General features: G+C 52.4%; 1 protein-coding gene across 1 annotated transcript; it reads left to right on the top strand.

Annotated features, from left to right (window-relative positions):
* Positions 1 to 939: 939 nt before the first annotated feature.
* On the top strand, positions 940 to 1,521 carry LOC137838486 (uncharacterized). The gene has a single exon (XM_068647731.1). The coding sequence runs from the start codon at positions 940 to 942 to the stop codon at positions 1,519 to 1,521; it is 582 nt and encodes a 193-aa protein (XP_068503832.1).
* The last annotated feature ends 12,626 nt before the right edge of the window (positions 1,522 to 14,147 follow it).

The raw sequence follows: 14,147 nt of genomic DNA, 5'->3' as shown, positions 1-14,147 counted from the left end.
GTGCTACTTGCTTGCGCTATTTCTGCGTGCATATACTTGTATATCCTGCTTCTGCTTTGGGGCCTACTCATCTGTTTTCTACCCTGTGCAGACCTCATGTTGGGAAAAGGTAAACTGGCTGAACTGAGGGCGATCGCCCGATCTCACAAGCTGGCGGCGGGCTCCCAAACCGTGCCCAACTCGGTGGTGGAGATCGCCGTTGCTCAGGGCAAAACTCCCCCCTGAGGTGCAACCTCTTCCGGGGTACTACCCGCCCCTCAACGGAAAAAACTGATCTTGAGGAAGCCAAAAAGGAAAGCTCCTCAAGTGGTACAAGAGGATGAAGAGGATGAAGAGACCACCGAGGAGGGCCTCGTTACCAAGAGGACAAGGGTGGCCCCCTCTTCACCACCTGCAATCCAAACTCCAACACCGCCCTCACCTCCGGCTCTACTACCACCAGTCCAAGCGACGCCCTTAGCCGCCGCACCCCCAGTGGTCGAGAGCAGCGACCCAAATTTCATAGAGAACCCTCCAAGCGCTTCCACCCCATTCGTGTCTGTTGGAGAGGGTCCTCCTTCTACCGCTTCTATCGCTGGGGTCGCATTAGGCGAGGATGAGGGCGCTCATAACTCGCCAATTCTCATCACAGAGTCTCCGACTTCACCACCACGCCAAGAAGCCCCCCTCGCCCTTCAAACTCAAGAGGGTGGTGGTGAAAGTCAGCACCAAGCTCCCCCAGCACCTCCTCCAGCAACAACCCCAAGCCTCCCATCTTTCGTCGACGAGATCTTGGGGCCATTCACAGCCAAACTGAAGATGATGGCGGAGGATCTCCCTTAGATCGTATCGAAGGCCGTCAAGGACTCCCTCAAGAAGCTCCAAGAGGAGAACTCAGCGCTCCAGGAGTCGAACTGCCTGATAAGGATTGAGGCGGAAAAGCTTTCTTGCAACCTGATGATGGCGGAGATCGATCATTCAAGGCTGGAGGACGCCATGGGCGCTGAGCTAAGGGGCACGCGCAAGGAGGCCTCCGATCTGAGCCAAAAATTGTACCTCCAAGCTCAAGAGAAGATCGAGTTGGAGAGCAAACTGGTACCTTACAGGCTCAAGGTGGCCAACTTGGAGGCTGCAATAAAAGCGGATGCGACCAAGGTAGAAAACCTTGAGAATAGGTCAGCAAATCGGGAGGTGCTCCTTGGGAAGGTTGAAAAGGAGAGGGACGACGTCGTTGCTGAGCTCGCTACAGCTCGAGAGGAAGCTACGAAGATTGCTGCAGAGCTGGCTCAGGCTCGGGATGAAGGCAAAAAGGCTGCTAAAGAACTTGCTCGGGCTCGTGAAGAAACTGAAGAGCTGAAGAAACAAACCGACGAGCTGAAGAAACAAGCAGAAGAGCTCGAGCAAAGCTCCGCCCAAGTCCTTACCGCCGGGTTCAACGCCGCTTTGGAGCAAGTCTCATGCCAATACGCTGAGCTCGACCTCTCCATGGTATCAATCTGCAACGAGGTGGTGGATGGGAAGATCGTGCCCTCTGAAGACTAGCTGCCTCCCTCCATCATCTTGATTTTTGAAACTTAGCGCTCATTTTTGTCTGTAAAAACTTTATATGTAATTCTTCTGCTTATGTACTTGATTACATTCGTGTTTAAACTTCAATAGCCAATCTTGTATAACTTTAATGCTAAAGAGCTGCTTTCTGATACTTCTCTTTAAATACTTCTTACTCGCTGCGCGGTTAATCAATCGTAACCGATGAAACTTGCTTAATCAGATTAACTCAGCGATTCCTCGGGCTTAACCGTTAACTCACTGCTTTGAACTTGAACAAACTGTTAATCTTATAACAATTTATCAAACTGTTAACTCAAAGTAAAACTTGAGCAACTATTAACTCTCAAGCGATGACATTTAATATAACTTGCAAACTTAAGGCAATAAACCTCAACATAAGCTACTTACTAGGCAGCAGGTTTTAACTTAAACTAGTATCACAATACAGTTTACCTGATCTGCCCAGCAAAGTGAGCTCTTACTTCTGTCATCGCCTGGCACTCTTCTGATCGCCGTATGGTTCTGGCGATGTGAACTTTCTTGCCTTCATAACTCGACCATTGTTCCCTCATCTGGGGGTAGAGGCGCCTTTCGGATCCTTCTCTACCTCCCTGGGTTTCAGAACAATGAGCTGGATAGCGAGGTGTTCTCCTCGAACCTACCTTAGCTATCTTCTTAACTTCTTACACCCTTCACGCCATACCTGAACTCGTTCAAGACGAGAGGGATTTTATCTGCCTTCGCACCGCCTACAAGCGTGGAAGCTTCCTCTGGTCTTACTAAGTCATTATTGATGTTTCGCTTAAAGGGGAAAAGACGTTTTCCTTCCCTCCCCACCGTTTAAGCTCACGAACACCCCTGACTTTTCAGTTCATCTTGCCTGAACTCACTTTAAGGTGAGAAGGACTTTTATTGGTGCCTCAACTTGCCCAGGGTGTACATCTCCTCCCCCTTGGATGCACTGAGGACTTTCAATCTGTTCTCGCCTGCACTCGCTCAAAGGCGAGGAGGACTTCTTCCTTCTCGCCTGTACTCGCTCGACGGCGAGGAGGAATTTTTCTTGCCTGCACTCGCTCAAAGGTGAGGAGGACTATTTTGATCTCGCCTGCAGTCGCTCAAAGTCGAGGAGGACTTTTTCTGGCCTGAACTCACTCTGAGGTGAGAAGGACTTTATCTGGCCTGAACTCACTCTGAGGTGAGAAGGACTTTATCTGGTGCCTCAACTTGCCCAGGGTGTACATCTCCTCCCCCCTGGATGCACTGAGGACTTTTTCTCTTTCTCGCCTTCGCTCGCTTATAGGTGAGGAGGTCTTTTACTCTTTCTCGCCTCAAGACGCACGAGAGCGTTGAGGTCTTTAATCATCACTGGTGCCTCCGATCGCCGAAAGACGATGAGGACTTTAAAACTTTAACTACTGTCGCCGATCGCCAAAAGGCGATGGGGACTTTAAACTTTTCACTGATGGCGCCAATCGCCGAAAGACGATGGGGACTTTAAAACTTTTATATAGAAAGTATGCAGCATAACTTTGAACTTGCCTTGAATCACGTAAGAGTGATAAGGTCTTTTTTCTAAAACTTTCGAAACCACAAGCATGCAATCTTAGAAGCTTTAAACTTTGAAAACTCTTTTTTATTGGGTGGCCTCATTAAAAACCCTCCTTAGGGAAAAAAGAGTGCCCCCTTCAAACTGTTTTAACAGAAAGCTTGTAAATCTCTTCATGTTCGTTTTTACTTACAAAGCTTTAACTGTAATATAACTTGAGGTGTGTGGCGTTCCAGGTGCGAGGAATCGCCCCTCCTTCTAACGTCTCTAAGCGGTAGGCGCCGTTCCTGAGCACCTCGGTTATTCTGAACGGTCCTGTCCACTTAGGCGATAACTTGTTCTCCATCTCGTACTGATGGGCCTTCCTCATCACCAGGTCGCCCTCTCTAAACTGCCTTGGCATCACCTTCGAGTTATACCTTCGCTCAATCTTCCTTTTCACTGCCTCAGCCTTTACCCTTGCCTCCTCCCTAGCCTCATCCAGTAAATCCAGATTCAACCTTCTTTCTACGTTCGAGTCTTCCGCCACAAAGTTCTGGAATCTCGGCGAGCTCTACGGGATTTCGACTGGAATCATTACATCACATCCATAGACCAAGCTGAACGGGGTCTCGTGTGTTCCTGACTGCTCGATGGCATGGTACGCCCAAACTACGCGGGGTACCTCCTCAGCCCACGATCCCTTATCTTTCTCCAGCCTTCTATTCAAACCTCTCAGCAACACCCGATTGGCAAACTCTACTTGGCCATTTGTCTGTGGGCGCTCGATGGATGCAAACACCTGCTGTATTCCCACCTCTTCGCACAACTTCTTCAGTAGGTGACTTGCAAACTGAGTCCCATTGTCTGACACCAGGCGCTTAGGCACACCAAACCGGCACACGATATTCTTCCATACAAAACTCTCGATCTTGTGTGCAATGATCTGGGCTACTGGTTCCGCTTCAATCCACTTGGTGAAGTATTCAATCGCCACCACCAAGTACTTCATCTGCCTGACCGCCAATGGGAAAGGTCCCAGAATGTCAATTCCCCAAGTATGAAACGGCCAAGGGCTGTAAATTGACTTTAACTCTTCTGGAGGCGCCTTGTGCCAATCGGCGTGCTGCTGACATTGCTTGCAACACTGTGCATACTTCTTGCAGTCCTCCCTCATCGTTGGCCAGTAATAACCTGCACGGAGAGTTCTTGCAGCCAAAGCTCGTCCCCCGACGTGACTCCCACATATACCTTCATGGAGCTCGGCCATGATTCTAGTGCATTTTTTCCGTGTACGCATTCTAGGAGTGGGTGTGTAAACCCAAACCTGTACAGCTCGCCATCGATCATGGTGAACTTGCTGGAGTTCTTCTTTATCTTCCTAGCCTCCGTCGGATCCAGCGAGAGAAGGCCATCTGCCAGGCAGCGCTGGTACTGGGTTATCCATGTGTCTGGCCTATGCGTAGCGCAGACCTGCGTCACGTTCACCCTCTCCCCTCGGCATGCTCTTATTCTCGGCGATCTCAAGGTCTCCTGGGTCAAGGACCTGTGACTCCTCGCCGCTTTTTCCGTCGACTTGCTTATCTGCAGAACCAGGTGGTCTGCCACAAACGCTCTAGGCGTCTTCAGAGTTTCCTGGATAACTGTCCTCTGCCTACCCCCCTTACCCGAACTGGTGAGCTTTGCTAGCAAGTCTGCTCGGGCATTTTGCTCTCTGGGCACATGCACTACTTCGAACGAGGCAAAGGAGCCCTTTAACTCCTGCACATACTCCAAGTAAGCCGCCATTTGTGGATCCTTGGCTTGGAACTCGCCTTTTACTTGTCCCGTGACTAACAATGAGTCACTCTTGGCCATCAACACCCTAGCCCCCATCTCCTTAGTCAACAAGATTCTGGCGATCAGCGCCTCATATTCTGCTTGATTGTTGTTGGCTTTAAAAGCAAATCTCAGGGATTGTTCTATCAGCACGTCGTTGGGTCCTTCCAGAATGACTCCAGCACCGCTACCCTGCTGGTTAGACGATTCGTCCACCGAAAGTACCCATCGAAAATCGTCCCCTTCAACTCGTGCTGCTTCTGACGAGAGCTCGACCACAAAATCAGCGAAAATCTACCCCTTGATCGGTCCTCGGGGTTCGTATTTGATTTCGAACTCCGACAGCTCCACCGCCCACTTCACCATTCTCCCAGCTACATCAGGCTTCTTTAAAACTTTCTGGATAGGCAAGTCGGTCATCACCAGCACCGTAAAACTGTGAAAATAGTGGCGTAACCTCCTCGCCGAAAATACTACAGCCAGTGCAGCTTTCTCCAAGGCCTGATACCTCATCTTCGGGCCTTGTAACACTTTGCTGACAAAATAGACAGGTTTCTGAGCCTGGTCTTGATCTTGGGCGAGCACCGCACTCACCGCCCTCTCAGTTACAGCAAAATACAACCTGAGAGGGGTTCCTACTAAGGGTTTGCATAGAACCGGCGGGCTCGCCAGGTACTCTTTAAGCTTCACGAAGGCTTCTTCGCATTCCTTCGACCAGGCAAACTTATTGTTTCGCCTCAAGCATTGGAAATACGGATGGCCCTTCTCTCCACTAGCTGATACGAAACGAGACAGGGCGGTCATCCGACCTATAAGCTACTGCACCTCCTTCACGATAGCCGGGCTTCTCATCGCCAAGATGGCAGCACACTTATCAGGGTTTGCCTCTATTCCTCTTTAAGTTAAGAGGAAACCCAGGAACTTCCCTGCCTCCACGCCAAATATGCACTTCTCGGGGTTCAGCTTCAATTTGAACTTGAAGATCGTGGTAAACAGCTCCTCCAGATCGAAGACGTGCTTGCTTTTCTCTAACGAGGTCACGACCGTATCATCTACGTACGCTTGCACATTCCTTCCCAGCATCGGTGCAAGTACCTTATCCATCAATCTTTGGTACGTGGCCCCCGCATTCTTCAGCCCGAAGGGCATCACCTTGTAGTAGTAGCACGATCTCTCCGTCATGAAGGCGGTCTTCTCCTCATCCATGGGATGCATCTTTATCTGGTTGTACCCCGAGAAGGCGTCTAGAAAACTCAGCAACTTGCACCCTGCTGCACTGTCGACCAGGGCATCTATGCTTGGCAAAGGGTATGAATCCTTTGGACAAGCCTTGTTTAAGTCTGTGAAGTCGACGCACATGCGCCATTTCCCGTTGCTTTTCTTCACCAGCACGACATTGGCCAACCACTCAGGGTACTGGACTTCCCTGATATGGCCTGCGGCGAGGAGCTTCTGTGTTTCATCCCTGATCGCCTGCCTTCTCTCCTCGTTAAACTTCCTTCTTCTCTGTCGCACTGGTCTGACCTGGTTGTCCATTGCTAGATGGTGGCACAAGAAGTCAGGGTCGATTCCCGGCATGTCTCAAGCAGACCATGCAAAAGCATCCAGATGCCGCTCTATTCTCCTCGGCGATCTGGTCTTGGAGCTCAACCTCCAAGGATCTTCCCAGCTTGAAGACCTTTCCCCCGATCTCCCTTTCGAGCCACTCCTCGACGGGTTTGGGTCTAGCTTCCCTAGCGATCACCGCCCTGGCGATTCCCAGTTCCCTCACTTCCTCTGGGCGGTTCCTCGCCTCTTGTTCCCGATCGGCGTTCTCTCCCTCAACACAACATCGCCTCCAGCGGCCACCTCCATCGCCGCATCAATAACTCGCCATTCTGTTGGCTTAGGCTTCACACCGGGAGGCGGCGGCGTCGTGATGTAACTCACTGACCTCTTATTCTTGAGGCTATTCTCATAGCATTTCTTCGCTTCCTTCTGGTCAGATTTGATGGTGATCACCACCCCCTCCATCGACGGCAACTTCACCTTCATGTGCCTGGTTGAAGGCACAGCTCCTATTCTGTTGAGTGTTGGTCTTCCCAACAGAATGTTATATGCTGAGGGAGCATTCACGACGAGGTACTTGATTTTCTCCGTCCTCGAGCCCGCCTCATCAGTGAATGTAGTTCTTAATTCTATGTACCCCCTGACCTCCACCTGATCGCCAGCGAACCCATACAAGCACCCTCCATAGGGCCTCAGCTGGTCAAGGGGCAATTGCAGCTGTGTGAAAGTCGGCCAAAACATCACATCTGTCGAGCTTCCTTGGTCCACCAGAACCCTGTGGACCTTCCTCCCCGCTGTGACAAGCGAGATGACTATAGGATCGTTGTCATCAGGCACAACGTCCCTGAGATCTTCCCTTGTGAACGTGATGTCCACATCTGGCGAGTGGTCCTCGAACATGTCCACCGTCATCACAGACCTCGCATACTTCTTCCTCTGTGACGCGGGGCATCCACCACCCGAGAAACCTCCTGCGATGGTGTGGATCTCTCCGTGAGTGGGCATCTCGTGCTGCTGAGCCTCACCACCTGCCGGCTGGGAGCTCGACGCGCCCCCCGTCCTCCTGTCCAGCAGGTAATCATTCAGGAAACCGCTCTTGACCAGGTCGTCGAGCTGGTATCCCAATGCCAAACATGAATCGACGATGTGACCAAAACCCTGGTGGAACTCGCACCAGGCGTCCGGCTTTGGTCCCAACACCTTGTCGCCCACTTTCTCGGGTGCCTTGAGCCTGGCTGCTATATTGGGGATGGCGATCAGGTTCGCCAACCCCATGACAAACTTATGCTTTGGTGGGCGATTGTACTCCCTGGGGCGCCCTGGGGCGCCCTGGGCCCCTGCCCTTGTTTTTCCTTGGATCATAAGGATGGCGGGTCCTTTGATCCCTCTTGGCCGCTGCTGTCTCCAGCACCCTCTGTGGCTGGATCCTGGTCTGGGCACGTGGCCTAGCGGGGGCCACACTCCCTCTCTTCTCGGCGACCTCACTCTCATCAGCGATGTGGGCCACCGCAAGTCGCCTAACCTCAGCAAACGTCGCGGGGTGAGCCCTGATCAGTGCCTCGCAGAAAGGTCCCGACAGCATGCCCTTTTTGAAGGTGTACCGCCCTGGAAGTCGGAAGTGATGACGTGGCACCAAGCCACAGAGTAGGCGTGTGGGTAAGGCGCCAGAGTGGCAGTGGGGAAGGAAGTCGGGTGGTTCGTGTAATCGCCAATTATTAAGTTGGCGTGCTCCGATCTTCAGTATGCCAGGCGATCGCCCAGTTGAAGATGAAGTCGCCAGATGTGAACTCAGGCGACCAAGTGATTGGAGATCGCTAGAACAAAGCACATCGCCGAAGATGAAGGTGGTGCAGATTATGAAGGCGGCCGGCGAGACCACAGGGAAGGTGTATGAAGGCCCCCTAACTCGCCAGTTCCAGTAGAGATCGCACTCCCAAGTTAGCTATGTACTGGGCTGCACCATGCATAAATAACTTAGCCAAAAAGAGAGTCAGAAGCAGCGCCCAAGTCAAGGAGGCTCCAGATGATGGCACGTGTACAGTTGGATGCGAGCCACGTGTCCAAGTCTGTAACTGCCAGGAGAGAGAAAGTAACCAGGTATATAAGAGTTCTCAACGAACTTTCTGAGGTACGCACGTTCAGAATACACTCTTTACGCTTGCGAAGTTCTAGAGCACACTGTGAGAGAGGATTTGCACGGTTCTTGTTCTCTTAGTATTTGGTGATTCGGTCACTGACTTGGGCGTTGGAGTGCGATCGGCCGCAGCGGCGCCGCTCTGTTTCTTTGCAGGTTCTTGAGGTGGATCTCGAAGAGGAACGGAGGTTTGAAGCGGTGCGCACGTCGATCCTTTGACGAGGCAGTTTCCAGCGTTCTGGTCAACAGGCAGGATCATCAGGCGCCCACCGTGGGGCCGTGTAAAACTTGCTCCCATCCACAGCGTGAGTTCTTGGAGGTTTTCGAAGTTTTCTGCGTGGTTGTGTGCTGGTGCAACCATCGTTCGCTGTTTGCTTGAGATTCGTTTGGTGAATTCGCGTTTTACACTGTTCGTTTGGGTTTTTGATCGGTGGAGTGAGGTTTTTTCTGCTGTTTTCGCGCGATTTGTTCGGTGGAGTTGAGTTCTTTTGATCGTTTGGTTATCCGCGGGAGAAGCGGTGGTTTCTGGTGAAGTTGCAAGTTTGCTTGAAGGTTTGCGGTGTTTTTGAGTTTTCTCGCGGAGTTTCGCACAGTTTTACCGATTGATCGCTGACTCAATCGTAGCTGAAGTAAGTGTTGTTCGCCGCATTCTGTGATTCGCTGAGTTTCATGAGAAAAATGAGAAGCAATCGCTCAAGTCCAGTTGCGCCCGTCGCTGCTGAAGGCGCCGCTGCCATGACCATGGCGCAGATGGCAGAGATGATGCGTTCGTTGCAGGCAACTGTGGAAGCCTCACGCATAGAGCAGGCGAGAATGCATGAGGACCTGGTCGCCTCTCGCGCCAGGAATGAGGAGCTCAGCAAGGTGACTGAGGAGCTGCGTCAAGCTCTTCAGGAGCAGCAAGGGCGTTCTTCTGCTGAAGAGGTTGCGCCGTCGTCGCCACCTCGTGTTTTTCCTATGCCTTTCGCTCAGGCGATTACTAACACGCCTATTCCTACGAGCGTGGTTCCGGTTAAGGCTGTCTTTACCGGCGTGGAGGATCCAGAGGCTCATCTAACCACGTTCCATACACAGATGATGCTGTCGGGAGGGTCAGACGCCGTCTACTGCAAGATGTTCGTGAGCACGCTCCAGGGAATGGCGTTGGAGTGGTTTGTGAGCCTACCTAACGGTCACATAACCAATTTTCAGCAGTTCTCGAAGGTTTTCGTCGAGCAATACATCGTGAACAAGGCACCGCCCAGGGTGTCTTATGATTTATTTGATATAAGGCAGTACCAGGGAGAGTCCCTCAGAGACTACCTGAATCGCTTTGGAGCGCAGATGGTCAGATCGCCGGCGGAGCGTGGCTCCCGCTAGGCCACGCGCCCAGACCAGGATCCAGCCGCAAAGGGTGCTGGAAACAGCGGCGGCGGCCAGGAAGGACCAGAGGACTCGCCATCCTTATGATAGGAGGAACAAGGGGAGGGGCCAGGGACGCCAGCAGCCAGCACGCCAGGAATACAATCGCCCGCCTAAGCACAAGTTTGTTATGGGATTGGCGGACCAGATCGCCATTCCCAATATATCTGCTAGGTTGAAAGCGCCTGAGAAGGTGGGCGACAAGGTGTTGGGACCAAAGCCAGACGCCTGGTGTGAGTTTCACCAGGGCTTTGGCCACACTTTGGACTCGTGTTTGTCCTTAGGGTATCAGCTCGATGATCTGGTTAAGAGCGGGTTCCTAAATGACTATCTGCTGGACAGGAGGACGGGGGGAGCGTCGAGTTCCCAGCCAGCAGGTGGAGAAGCCCAGCAACACGAGATGCCTATCCACGGGGAAATCCACACCATTGCAGGAGGCTTCTCAGGTGGTGGATGCACCGCATCGCAGAGGAAGAAGTACGCGCGGTCGGTGATGACAGTGGATATGTTTGAAGATCACTCGCCGGAGGTGGACATTACGTTCACCAAGCAGGATCTTCGGGACGTTGTGCCCCATGACAACGATCCCATAGTCATTTCGTTGATTACGGCGGGAAGGAAGGTCCACAGAGTTCTGGTGGACCAGGGAAGCTCGGCAGACGTGATGTTCTGGCCGACTTTCACGCAGCTGGAGTTGCCCCTTGACCAGCTAAGGCCCTATGGAGGGTGCCTGTATGGGTTCGCTGGTGACCAGGTGGAGGTCAGGGGGTATATTGAGTTGAGAACCACGTTTACAGATGAGGCTGGTTCGAGGACGGAGAAAATCAAGTACCTCATTGTAAACGCTCCTTCAGCATACAACATCCTGTTGGGAAGGCCCACGCTTAACAGGATAGGCGCTATACCGTCGACTCGGCACATGAAGGTGAAGTTGCCGTCTATGGAGGGGGTGGTGATCACGATCAAGTCTGATCAGAAAGAAGCGAAAAAGTGCTATGAGAATAGCCTGAAAAACAAGAGATCAGTGAGTTATGTAACAACCACCCCACCTCCCGGTGTGAAGCCCAGATCGACGGTAGCGGAAGAGACCGCCGGAAGGGACGTGGAGATGGTGGACGCTGAGCTGGGGGAGGTAAACGCTGGTCTGGAGGAGGAAGAGGCGCGGAATCGCCCTGAGGAAGCGAGAGAGCAGGGAATCGCCAGGGCGGTGATCGCCCGAGAATCCAGGCCAAAACCTGTCGAGCAGTGGCTCGAGAAAGAGATCGGGGGAAAGATCTTCAAGCTGGGAAGATCTCTGGAGGTCGAGCTCCAGGACCAGATCGCCAAGGTGATTGAGCGGCATCTGGACGCGTTTGCATGGTCCGCTTCGGACATGCCCGGGATTGATCCCGACTTCTTGTGCCATCATCTGGCGATGAACAACTTGGTGAGACCAGTGCGACAAAGAAGAAGGAAGTTCAACGAGGAGAGGGGGCAGGCGATTAAAGATGAAACACAGAAACTCCTTGCTGCAGGCCACATCAGGGAAGTCCAGTACCCTGAATGGCTGGCGAATGTCGTGCTGGTGAAGAAGAGTAACGGGAAATGGCGCATGTGCGTCGATTTCACCGACCTGAACAAAGCTTGCCCAAAGGATTCGTATCCTTTGCCAAGTATAGACGCCCTGGTTGACAGTGCTGCAGGGTGTAAGTTGCTGAGTTTCTTGGATGCCTTCTCGGGGTATAATCAGATCAAGATGCATCCCATGGATGAAGAGAAGACAGCCTTCATGACGGAGAGGTCGTGCTATTGCTACAAGGTGATGCCGTTTGGGCTGAAGAACGCGGGGGCCACGTACCAGAGGCTGATGGATCGAGTACTTGCACCAATGCTGGGAAGGAACGTGCAAGCGTACGTCGATGACATGGTCGTGACCTCGCCGGAAAAGAGCAAGCACGTTGCAGACTTGGAAGAATTGTTCACGACGATCGCCAAGTTCAGATTGAAGCTGAATCCAGAGAAATGTATTTTCGGCGTGGAAGCTGGGAAGTTTTTGGGTTTCCTCTTGACTGAAAGAGGCATAGAGGCCAACCCTGATAAGTGTGCCGCCATCTTGGCGATGAGGAGCCCAGCTACGGTGAAGGAGGTTCAACAGCTAACAGGTCGGATGGCAGCCCTGTCCCGCTTCGTGTCCGCTAGCGGAGAGAAGGGCCATCCCTATTTTCAGTGCCTGAGGCGCAACAATAAGTTTGTTTGGACGAAAGAGTGCGAGGAAGCTTTCGTCAAGCTGAAGGAGTATCTGGCGAGCCCGCCGGTTCTGTGCAAACCGCTGGTGGGAACCCCTCTCAGGTTGTATTTTGCTGTAACTGAGAGGGCGGTGAGTGCGGTGCTCACCCAGGATCAAGGTCAGGCTCAGAAGCCTATTTATTTTGTGAGTAAGGTGTTGCAGGGCCCCGAGACGAGATATCAGGCCCTCGAAAAGGCTGCGCTGGCTGTGGTATTTTCGGCGAGGAGGTTGCGCCACTACTTCCATAGCTTCACAATACTGGTGATGACTGACCTGCCCATCCAGAAGGTCTTGAAGAAGCCTGACGTTGCAGGAAGGATGGTGAAGTGGGCAGTAGAATTGTCAGAGTTTGATATCAAATATGAGCCCCGAGGCCCGATTAAGGGGCAAATCTTTGCAGATTTCGTGGTCGAGCTCTCATCTGAGGCAACGCGAGTTGAAGGGGACGATTTCCGTTGGGTACTCTCGGTGGATGGATCGTTGAACCAGCAGGGCAGCGGTGCTGGAGTCATATTGGAAGGACCCAACGGCGTGCTGATCGAACAATCTCTGAGGTTTGCCTTCAAAGCCAGTAACAATCAAGCAGAATATGAGGCGCTGATCGCCGGGATTTTGCTGGCTAAAGAGATGGGAGCCAGGGTGCTGATGGCGAAGCGTGACTCGCTGCTAGTCACAGGGCAAGTAACAGGCGAGTTCCAGGCTAAAGATCCACAAATGGCGGCCTATCTGGAATATGTGCAGGAGTTGAAGAGTTCCTTTGCCTCCTTTGAAGTAGTGCATGTGCCCAGAGAGCAGAATGCCCGAGCTGACTTGCTAGCTAAGCTCGCCAGTTCAGGCAAGGGGGGTAGGCAGAGGACGGTGATCCAAGAAACTCTGAAGACGCCGAGAGCATTTGTGGCAGATCACCTGGTCCTTCAGATAAGCAAGTCGACGGAGAAAGCAGCGAGAAGCCATAAGTCCCTAACGCAAGAAACTCTGAGATCGCCGAGAATTAGAGCATGTCGGGGAGAGAAGGTGAACGTGATGCAGGTCTGCGCTACCCATGAGCCAGACACTTGGATAACACAGTACAAGCGGTGCCTGGCAGATGGCCTTCTCCCGCTGGATCCGACTGAGGCTAGGAAGGTAAAGAAGAATTCTAGCAAGTACACCCTGATTGATGGCGATCTGTACAGGTTTGGGTTCACTCACCCGCTCCTGGAATGTATACATGGCGAGAAGTGCACAAGAATCATGGCGGAGCTCCACGAAGGTATATGCGGAAGCCACGTCGGGGGTCGAGCTCTGGCCGCAAGGACTCTCCGTGCAGGCTACTACTGGCCATCGATGAGAGAAGACTGCAAGAAGTATGCGCAGTGTTGCAAACAGTGCCAACAGCACGCCGATTGGCACAAGGCGCCTCCTGAGGAGTTGAAGTCGATTTACAGCCCTTGGCCGTTTCATACGTGGGGAATCGACATCCTGGGACCTTTTCCGCTGGCGATCAGGCAGATGAAGTACTTGGTGGTGGCAATTGAATATTTCACCAAGTGGATCGAAGCAGAACCAGTGGCCCAGATCACCGCACACAAGATCGAAGGTTTCGTGTGGAAGAACATCGTGTGCCGGTTTGGAGTGCCTAAACGCCTGGTGTCGGACAATGGGACTCAGTTTGCAAGCCACCTGTTGAAGATGCTTTGCGAAGGGGTGGGAATTCAACAAGTGTTTGCATCCGTCGAGCACCCTCAGACAAATGGCCAGGTGAGTCAGCTAATCGGGTGTTGTTGAGAGGTTTGAAGAGAAGGCTAGAAAAAGCCAAGGGAAGCTGGGCTGAGGAGGTGCCCCGTATAGTCTGGGCATACCATACCACCGAGCAGTCAGGAACCCATGAGACCCCGTTCAGCTTAGTCTATGGGTGTGATGCGATGATTCCAGTAGAGATTCAG

Source organism: Phaseolus vulgaris, chromosome 4 (genome assembly GCF_000499845.2).
Source record: "Phaseolus vulgaris cultivar G19833 chromosome 4, P. vulgaris v2.0, whole genome shotgun sequence".
Classification (NCBI taxonomy): Eukaryota; Viridiplantae; Streptophyta; class Magnoliopsida; order Fabales; family Fabaceae; genus Phaseolus; species Phaseolus vulgaris.
Note: the sequence above shows the minus strand (reverse complement) of the source record. Positions and strands in the feature narration are given on the sequence as shown.

Bases quoted from the DNA above. Each gene is read 5' to 3' on its own strand.
- LOC137838486 (XM_068647731.1), top strand. From the start codon at position 940: ATGGCGGAGATCGATCATTCAAGGCTGGAGGACGCCATGGGCGCTGAG.